This window comes from Nyctereutes procyonoides, unplaced genomic scaffold, assembly GCF_905146905.1.
Source record: "Nyctereutes procyonoides isolate TBG_1078 unplaced genomic scaffold, NYPRO_anot_genome, whole genome shotgun sequence".
Lineage (NCBI taxonomy): Eukaryota > Metazoa > Chordata > Mammalia > Carnivora > Canidae > Nyctereutes > Nyctereutes procyonoides.
The window spans coordinates 74,736,744-74,747,398 of NW_026575125.1; the positions used below are offsets into that span (position 1 = coordinate 74,736,744).

Here is a 10,655-nt window from a genome sequence, read left to right on the forward strand (position 1 = left end):
TTTGTAATAAAATACTTTAAAACTCATAAGATTCCTTTTCGTCTACAGAAGTATGATCTAAGACACCATTTCAAAACTCACGTGGTAGACACCAAGAGGAGTAATGGTGAGATCCTAGAGTTTCCTACTCACCTCATAATTAAAAAGTTTCATAGTTTTAGGGTTTTTTTTTAAGGTTTTATTTATTTATTCATGAGAGACACACAGAGAGAGGCAGAGACGTAGGCAGAGGGAGAAACAGGCTCCCCATGGGGAGCCCGATGTGGGACTTGGTCCCAGGACCCGGGGATCACGCCCTGAGCTGAAGGTACATGCTCAACCACTGAGCCACCCAGGTGCCCCCGTAGTTTTAGGTTTTATATTCACGTATATGATCAATTTCAAATTATTTTTTTTGTGCATGAGGTGAAGATCACAGATACCCTGTGAGGGGATATCTTGGCACCTTTGTTGAAAACCAATTGACCCAAGCGTGAGTGAGGCAGGCGAGCAGCCTGCCCACCGGCCGCCGCCGCTTCCCCTCCATTAGCAGGAGCCCTGCAGACTAGCCGCCCCAACACCACCCTCGTCGTCAGGCAGCGAAGACAGCGCGCGCCTACCTGGGGGAGCGAGAGCGAGCGAACCGGCGAGCGCCTAGTGGAGGAAGCTGGCCCCCGCGAGCGCGCCCGCGCACAAGTGGCGTGAGGGGAAGCCTATGCCCTCACTCTACGCCTTCCCTTCTCCATCTCTCCGCTCCCTCCCCACCCCCCAACCGCGGAGCAGAGCCACTTTGACTTTGGCGGCCAAAGTCAGTAAAAAGGAGCTCCACTCCAACCACCACGGGACTATGGAGACCTCAGAAAAAGAACAGCAAGAAGCAATTGAACATACTGATGAAGTACAAAATGAAATAGACAGACTTAATGAACAAACCAGGGAGGAGATTTTGAAATTAGAACAGAAATATAACAAACTCCGCCAACCATTTTTTCAGAAGAGGTCAGAATTGATGGCCCAAATCCCCAATTTTTGGGTGACAACATTTGTCAACCATCCACAAGTGTCTGCACTGGCTGGGGGAGGAGGATGAAGAGGCGATGCATTATTTGACAAGAGTTAAAGTGACGGAATTTGAAGATATTAAATCAGGTTTTTATTTTGATGAAAATCCTTACTTCGAAAATAAAGTTCTCTCTAAAGAATTGCATCTGAATGAGAGTGGTGATCCATCTTCAAAGTCCACTGAAATCAAATGGAAATCTGGAAAGGATTTGACGAAATGTTCAAGTCAAACACAGAATAAAGCCAGCAGGAAGAGGCAGCAGGAGGAACCAGAGAACTTCTTCACTTGGTTTACTGACCATTCTGATGCAGGTGCAGATGACTTACGAGAGGTCATCAAAGATGATATTTGGCTAAATCCATTACAGTACTACTTGGTTCCCGATATGGATGATGAAGATACTTGATTTATTTATTTTTTAATTATGTTTTTTGTGCTGTTGATGTCATATCTAAGAAACCATTGCCTAAGTTAAGGTCACAAAGATTTATGCTTATGTTCTCTTCTAAGGGTTTTATAGTTTTGTTTCTTACACTTAGGTCTGTGATTCATTTTGAGTTAATTTTTGTATATGGTGAGAGTTCAGCTTTATTCTCTTGGAAGTGGTATCCTGTTTTCCCAGTACAATTTGTTGAAAATTTGATTTTTTCCCCCATCAAATTATCTTGGTGCCATTCTAAAAATCAAATGACCATAATATATGGGCTTATTTCTGGAGTTTCAATTCTATTCCATTGACTTGTGTGTATATCCTTTGCCAGTACCATCCTGTTTTGATTATTATAGACTTGTACCAAGATTTGAAATCAAGAAGTGTAATTCCTCCATCTTTGTTCTTCTTTGACAAGATTATTTTCGTTATTCTAGGTTCCTTGTAATGCTATTATGTATTTGAACGTCTACTTTTTCATTTATTCATAAAAGGTAATTAAGGTTTTGGTAGAGATTGCATTGAATCTGTAGATCTCTTTGAGAAATATTGCCGTTTTAACAATTTAATCCTCCAATTTATGAATATGGAATGTCTTTCTATTTGTTTAGGTATTTACTGTATTTCAATAATTCTCTGTAATTTCAGAGTATAAGATTTACATTTTTTTGTTAAATGTCTTCCTAAGTATTTTTTTGATGATACTGTAAATAGAATTTTTCCTTAATTTCCTTTTCAGATTGTTTGTCATCAGTATATATAAACACTACTGGTTTTGTGTGTTGATCTTATACCCTGCAGCTTTGAATTCATTTATTACTTCTGGTACCTTTCTTGTGAATTTTTTAATGATTTCCTATGTGTAAGATCCTGTTGCCTGCAAATAGAGATGGATTCATTTCCCCCTTTCCAATATGGATACTTTTGATTTCATTTTTTTTTTTTTTTGCCTAATTGTCCTGTCCGGAACCGCCAATACAATGTTGACTAGAAGTGGTGAAAGCAGGCATCTTTGTCTTGTTCCTCCTCATAGGAGGAAAGCATTCATTCTTTTGCCAGCAACCATAATGTTAGCTGTGGATTTTTCTTATATGTCCTTCATCAGGTTGAGGATATTTCCTCTATTTCTACTTTTTTGAGAGTTTTCTTTATTATTATGAAGAGCTGTTGTATTTTTTTAAAAAAAAATCCTTGTGCTGTTCACTAAAATAAAATGATGAAATGAAATGGTAATGTGGTGGGGTTTTTTATTCTATTAATATGATGTATACATATATTGACTTTCTTGAGATTAACTCTGCTTGGTCATGGTATATAATTCTTAAATGTTTTTAAATTCAGCTTGCTAGTATTTTATTGAGGGTATCTGCATCTATATCATAAAAGAAAGAAGCAGGCTCCACGCAGGGAGCCCGACGCGGGACCCCGCGTCTCCAGGATCACACCTCGGGCTGCAGGCGGCGCTAAACCGCTGCGCCACCGGGGCTGCCCTGATCTGTAGTTTTCTTGTGATGTCATTCTCAGGTTTGGGGATCTATCTATTTGCATAATTTACTTTTTCTCATCCTTTTACTTTTAATTTATATGTACCTTTGAGTATAAAGTTTTTCGTCTGTAGATAGTATTTTGATAAAGTATTTTGTTTTTATATCCAATTTTACAATCTCTTTCCTAGATTGGATTGTTTAATCTACTTACATTTAATGTTATTATTGGTAGAATTGTATTCACATCTACCACATTGTTTTATATATGTTTTATATTTTTGGATCAACAAGATAAGCAGTGATCTAACTGGAGATTGTACACCAGTATCCGCTTCTTACAGACCTCTCTCTGTATATGATTCTCTTAGAGCTTCCACTTCCACTTGGCTTTTTATTATATTTATTTTATTTTATTTTATTTTATTTTATTTTATTTTATTTTATTTTATTTTATTTATTATTTTTAAAGATCCACTTGGTTTAAAAGAGGGAGGAATCTACAGTCTTGCTCTTATCCATGAAAAAGTGATAGAATTGACTTTCACTGTGTGCCAACTCTGGAGTCATAGTACCTTATTCAAAATTCTATATCCACTATTTCCTGTGTGACTTTTGGCAAGCTACTTAACCTCTGTACTCCTTAGTTTCCTAATAATAGCATTATAAGTATTAATTCAGTTAGTATATGTAAAGTACTTAGAAGAATTAGGCAATAACTAAGAAGTATTATATAAGTTGTAAGTATCACTGGTGTTGTTACAATGAACAATACTGACCTCCCCACAAGGTCAATGGCTCCCACATTTCTTTACTTCTTATGCTTACCTGTCTCCTTACCCTGACTTGGGGGAGGGAAGACTAGGGTGATTGTTGCAGGCGGTAGAGGTGGCTTAGATGCCTTTTGTCAAACTTTTGTGAAGGTATCTGGTCCCAATTGTTGGAGTTTCTTTTTATGATACATAATGCCTCTTTGTCCTCATCTATGAGTCACATCAGTCAATCCTAGGCAAACAAGTCAAATCTAATTCAATATCTTACTTTGCCTGCATTTGCATGTATTTTCATACTAGCTTTTACTTAGAAATGGAGATGTAGGGATGCATGAGTTGCTTAATTGGTTAAGCACCTGACTCTTGGTTTCAGCTCAGGTAGGCTCAGGTCATGATCTTAAGGTTATAAGATGGAGCCCCATGGTTCCACTTTCAGCAGGAAGTCTGCTTGAGATTCTCTCCCTCTCCCTTTCTCCCTCCTCTCCCCCCCGCTCTAAAATAATAAACAAATAAATCTTTAAGAAGAAAATGGAGATGTATTCCATGAAATGTTCAGAAGATCAACTAAAGATGTTCCTACCTAGTAAGATTGTTGGAGGATGAAATAAAATAATTCAGGGCAATAATATGATCATATCTGTTGATTGGAATCATCATTCTATTGAAGAGTGGAAAGATGTAAGGCAAAGAGACCAGTAAATATTGTGGTTGTCCATGAGTTTATGGCTGTTTGCATTAGAGGAGTGGTAGTAGAGCCACAGTGGGAACTGAAAGGGTTCCTGAGAACCTTACTAGGTAATCATTGAGACCTGTCATTTATTTGGGCATTTGGTATTATTTAGTCATGTACTAAAGGTTTTATATAAATTATATCATTTAACTCTGATAACTCTATGAAGCATTAGCCTAATTTTATAAATGAGACACAGGGAAGTTTTAATATCCAAGTTTTAGAGCCCAGGTTATACAATAGGCAAGTAAATGCAATTAATTCAAATTCAGATCTATTCAAAGCTAAGCTTCTTACCACAATGCTAAAATCTTCAGCACCTGGGTTCTTCCAGCTATTTGAAAACCATGATTCTGCATGAAAAGCTGCTTTCAGAGGATTCAGGAATTCCCCATCCTATCAATAAATCTTATGCCTCTATCACAACTTAGCATTTCTTAATAACTGTGACAACAATGCTGCATTCTTCTTAATACCTCTTCTCTTTCTTCTAAGTATTTTCTGGAGCCATTTGCCTCAAACTGATTAGTGGCAACTTTGCATTCATATTGAGCTATTGTCTTCCTAAAAAACAAGTTTTAAGAGCACATCCTTCTTTCAAAGGAAACAGTCAACAAAACTAAAAGACAACCTACAGAATGGGAGAAGATATTTGCAAATGTCTTATCAGATAAAGAGCTAGTAACCAAAATCTATAAAGAACTTATCCAGCTCAGCACCCAAAAAAACCCCAGAAAATCCAGTCAAGAAATGGGCAGAAGATATGAACAGATATTTCTTCAAAGAAGACATACAAATGGTCAGCAGATACATGAAAAAATGTTCCACATTACTCAGCATCAGGGAAATACAAATCAAAACTACAATGAGATACCACCTCATACCAGTCAGAATGGCTACAATTAAGAACTTAGGAGACAACAGATGTTGGCGAGGATGCAGAGAAAGTGGAACCATCTTACACTGTTGGTGGGACTGCAAACTGGTGCAGCCACTCTGGAAAACAGTATGGAGGTTCCTCAAACAGTTAAAAATAGAGTTACCCTAAGAACCAGCAATGTATTACACTACTAGTTATTTACCCAAAGGATACAGGCATAGTGATTCAAAAGGGTACATGCACCCTAATATTTATAGCAGCAATGTCCATAATAGCCAAAATATGGAAAGAGCCCAGATGTCCATTGATAGATGAATAGATAAAGAAGATGTGGTATATATAATGGAATATTAGTCATTAAAAAGAATGAAATCTTGCCATTTGTAGTGACATGGATGGAACTAGAGGGTATGCTAAGCGAGTAAGTCAGTGAGAAAAAGATAAATATCATACGATTTCATTCATATATGGAATTTAAGAAGCAAAACAGATGAACATAGAGGAAGGGAAGGAAAAATAAAATAGAAGGAGGCAAATGATAGTAGACACTTAACTATAGGAAACAAACTGAGGGATGCTGGAAGGAAGGTGGGTGGAGGAATGGGGTAACTGTGTGATGGGCATTAAGGAGGGCATTGGAAGAAATGAATGAGCCTGGGTGTTGTATGCAACTGATAAATCACTGAATTTTGCCTCTGAAACTAACAATGCAGTATATGTTAATTGAATTCAAATAATTTTTTTAAAAAGAAATCAAAGGAGGGGGATCCCTGGGTGGCTCAGTGGTTTAGCGCCTGCCTTCGGCCCAGGGCATGATCCTGGAGTCCTGGGATTGAGTCCCACATCGGGCTCCCTTTCATGGAGCCTGCTTCTCCCTCTGCCTGTGTCTCTGCCTCTCTCTCTTTCTCTCTCTCTCTCTCATGAATAAATAAAATCTTTGAAAAAAATCAAAGGAAAAAAGAACACATCCCTCTTTCTGTTGTCTATATTTCAAACTAACATATCGACAACAACTAATCCACTTAGATTACTACCAAAATCCTTAGCAACAAAAAATTTACTGTGATTCATGACTAAATGTGTCCAGTTACTGTTGGTCCTAATTCCTCAGTGTGGCTGAATGACGTATAAGAAAACATAAATAGGATGATGGTGTCTGGGAGAAATGAAAAACTATTTGATTCTCAATAAGAATATTGAAGCCTCAATATTCCAAAAGATGGGGCCTTTTGGATACAGAAAATAAAGAAATAAAACTGTATAGTGCAAACTGAGAGAGAAGACATGATACTGAGATCAAACTAGTAAAGTTTTATGACGGATTTTTGAAGTCTGAAAATCTAAGGGTGAAGTGCTGTTGGTTTATGACCTCAGTAGTTCTCCTAATGAAAGGGCCTTACACACCCAGGGCTCCCCAGAAGGTTAGTAGCTTCCAGCTGCCCTGTATATTTTAAACTTCCAAAAATGTGTCTGCCTGGAGGGTCTATATTTATCTTATGACTCGGCAGCAGAAACAGGTGCCTAGGTCTTTTTTCCCTCCCATCTTGAGTCTTTTTCCAAATGTATTTATTGTTATTGTATTTCTGATTAATAAAAGAATATAATAAGTTGATGGAAAAAATGGAAGAGTAGGAAATTATCAGAACAAAAGTAAAAATAACACAATCTCAATCATTACTTCCTTTTCTAATTTATCCTACCCCCTCTAATTTGATTTTAGAATTGAACAGAAAGGCAAATAAATGGTGGCTATTGATGACAGGGGAGGGATGGGTGGGTGCACAGGAAACTGGTACCTTTCTGTTTTGTAGCTTAGAAGAGGATGAGTAATCCTCTTAATACAACTACTAAAAAGTCACAATGGTTAATATGACCGTAGGAAAATGCAGCCCCTCTCTGGTAATCAGAAAAAGGCAAATTCCAACCACAAGGAGAAGGGGCCACTCTTGACCTCTGTAATCAGCAGTGAGAAAAATAAGTGGCAGAGCCTGGTGTGGGGAGGTGAGAGGTTGGTAAGTTGTTCTACTTCTGCAGCACAGCTGATGGGAGGGGAAAGTGGGGACCAGAGTTGGAGGATGACATAATCCTCACGTGACCAGGAGCTGCCACAAAGTCCTTATATTCCCCGGCTTCTTTCTCCTCTGGGTACCAGCTCCTTACTGTCCTGTAGCCGTTTGTGTTGTGGCCAAGAGAAGGAGGACTTAAATTCCTTAAATCTCAGAAGGTTGGTTTCAGGAAACCGCTGGGACCCCTGGGGTGGTAGTGGCTGAATCTAGTGACTGGAATAGGTCTAGGCTCACTTTCCCCAAACCCCTGCAAACTCATTGGGAGATGATTGTATTTTTGGAAAGGACGGTGGTTTGGGAGTAGGTGGAAGTCTCCTGAGATTTAGTGATAGTTTAGAAATAAATAGCTTCTCTCAGACTGGCAAGCTTTCCGTTATCCTCTTTCTCCAATTCCGTTGAGGAAATGAGGTGTGGGCTGTTGTGTGGAGAACGGCTAGAATCCTGAGGTGGAGGCAGAAATTTAGACAAAATTTCAAAATATTTCCTCATTCAATGCCTGCCTGTGGGTCGTGCGGGGGGGGGCGGTGGGAGGGGGCAAGGGGACAGCAGCCCTCGCAATGACTAGGCCAGAGAGTGAGGGGTGGGGGTGGGGTGGGGACAGGGATTCAGGAGGAAGGGATAGGGACCCGAGGGGAACCAGGACGTAGGAAATTTGGGGCGACGACGGTCGTGAGGATCCCGGACTCAAGATAACAGTGTCTTGTCTCTGGGGCTGGTGGATCCCCCGAGAGCTCCCTCCTCCTCGCCGCCTTCCTTTCTGTCTGCAGGTCCAAGGGTCTGTGTTCACAGACACCTCGAGGCAAGAAAAAGAGGAAACTCTCCCGAATCATCACAGGTGAGTGTGAGAGAGGCACTTAGCCCGGGTCTCTGAGGGTGGGGTTTGGGAAGGGCAAGAGCTGGGTAAAATTTACGGCCTCACAGCTCAACTACCGTTCTGCTCCCTTTCTCCCGCGTCAGTCAGAGAGGCCATTAGCCTTGTCTGCTGGGGAAATGGTGGGTTGCAGAAGGAGGGGAAAGGAGGCGGAGTGGTGGGGATGTGGGAGGTAGGGGAGGCATCTCTAACTTCAGAGGGCTGGACCTATGTGACAGGGTTGGGAGATTAGGCAGGTTATCTTGCTAAAGATACTTACTTGTCAGAAACGGACAAACCTGAATCAAAAGAAACAAGCTATTTGCTCTACATTTTCTCCCCGGACTTAAGCTGGAAGCAACATCATGCAAAAACCCTGCAAAGAAAATGAAGGAAAGCCCAAGTGCAGCGTGCCAAAGAGAGAGGAAGAACGCCCCTATGGAGAATTTGAACGTCAGCAAACAGAAGGGAATTTTAGGCAAAGGCTGCTTCAGTCTCTCGAGGAATTTAAAGAGGACATAGACTATAGGCACTTTAAGGATGAAGAAATGACAAGGGAGGGAGATGAGATGGAAAGGTGTTTGGAAGAGATAAGGGGTCTGAGAAAGAAATTTAGGGCTCTGCATTCTAACCATAGTCATTCTCGGGACCGTCCTTACCCCTTTTAATGCATTTCTCTCCTGAATTCAACTATTTTCTGTTATTAATATTACCACCATCGACTTCCTTTTGTTTGCATTTTCTTGCTAAATATTGCACCATTTTACGCCTATCCTTCAATGTTCCTTTGATTTGCATATGACTCCGGTTACCAACATCTCATCTTTTGACCCAATCTCATTCATTTAATAAGGATGTCTCATTCATTTGCATGGGAAGATGCTCATTGTATATTGTAAAGTAAAAATAATACATTGCAAAACTGTGTGTGTATATATATATATGCACTTTATATGTACATTTATATATGACATAATGCATAAAAGTCTGAATTATTATACACCAAAACGTTAACAGTGAACTCTGTGTGATCTGTATTTAATTTTTTTGCCTATCTGCATCTTCTCATTTTCCAAAAAATGAATCTATATGTGTGTGTATGTGTGTGTATTGTGTCACAAAAAAACTAAAATAAACAGACACAAAAAACTTGTCAATCACCGTTGAAGGGCAGTAAAACACTTAATAAACTCTTGACAATAGAACTATAAAAATGAAATGTAAACTTCAAATTACCTCTGGATCTCTTAGCCAGAGGAATAAAACTGGCGGTTATCACAGATATACTTGCTTTAAGACTCAATCCTTTTTGAGGGGAAATCATTTGCCTCACAGGGCTGCTGTGAGGAAGAAATGAGGTGACTGAGCTGTGGCTTGGTGGACTCTTGTTCCCGCCTGTGCATACAGAACCCCAACCCACTACAGAACATCAGTTATCTGAGGGAGGGCCCTGACACTTACCTGTGCTCAAGGGCAAGTCCATTAGTATGCAGGGCAGTGGGGACTTCCATGGCAGTCCTCTGCTGTTGAGCCCCACCCTCCTCCCCTGGGTTTTGCCATGCCTGCTGGGCACTGCTGCCTCTTCTGCTGGGTCCTTTGCTGTCTACTGGCCCTCACTGCTCCTGGAACACTGGAGTCCTTGGATGTCAAAACCCACTCACTCCTGGAGTCCCCAGTGGGTTGAACCCCCACTCTGTCTTCCAAAGCCTCTGCTTTATAGTGACTCTTAAACAGGTGAGACTGCTCTAGGATTGCTTGGGCCACAGTGCCTTGCAGGGTTCTTAGCAAACAGCCCCTTCTGTTTTCAATCCTAGGACCCCTCCTCTAAATCGGAGTCAGGCACGATGAGGCCATTTTGGGAGTTGGACCAAGGTACAAGTTTGAATTTAAACAATGCTGTAATCAGAGTTGCCTTGGGTCTAAGGACTAAGATTTTGTCCTCCTTCTCTTGTGAGATGATCTCTCCCTTGAAGGCACCTGGGAGGCCTGACCTGCTGGTTCAGAAGAAAATCAGGGGACATATAAATTGCACAAAACATGTAGAAAATAGTTCTAGAAAAACAATCCCCATATTTCTATCACTTTCCTTCCTGAAACAAATTCTTTGTAAGACTATAATATATATAATATATAAATATATATAGAAATATATATATTTTTTATTGTACAATATGTATTGTATATATATTTCATTCATATGTATGTGTATATATATTTTTAGTCTTACAAAAGACATGTATATACACACATATATACTTACATATGTGTATTTATATTACATACATGCATATATATGTATATTACATACATACATATATCTGTGTATATATACACACTTAAGCATTATTTCCTAATTGGATTTCTTTTATTTTGCATCTCAAAGTAAGCACCATATCATAT

At 39.7% G+C, this 10,655-nt stretch overlaps 1 protein-coding gene and 1 pseudogene across 1 annotated transcript; both read left to right on the top strand.

Annotated features, from left to right (window-relative positions):
• The first annotated feature begins 694 nt into the window (after nucleotides 1-694).
• LOC129518003 (protein SET-like) lies at nucleotides 695-1,448 on the top strand (annotated as a pseudogene).
• Nucleotides 1,449-7,494: 6,046 nt separating this feature from the next.
• On the top strand, nucleotides 7,495-9,423 carry TCEAL7 (transcription elongation factor A like 7). The gene is made up of 3 exons (XM_055338897.1): nucleotides 7,495-7,563; nucleotides 8,173-8,240; nucleotides 8,607-9,423. Exon 3 carries the CDS (start codon nucleotides 8,621-8,623, stop codon nucleotides 8,921-8,923), a length of 303 nt encoding a protein of 100 aa, XP_055194872.1. The 5' UTR covers nucleotides 7,495-7,563; nucleotides 8,173-8,240; nucleotides 8,607-8,620; the 3' UTR covers nucleotides 8,924-9,423.
• Nucleotides 9,424-10,655: the final 1,232 nt, after the last annotated feature.

Coding starts and splice junctions, on each gene's coding strand:
- TCEAL7 (XM_055338897.1), top strand. CDS start 8,621: ATGCAAAAACCCTGCAAAGAAAATGAAGGAAAGCCCAAGTGCAGCGTG.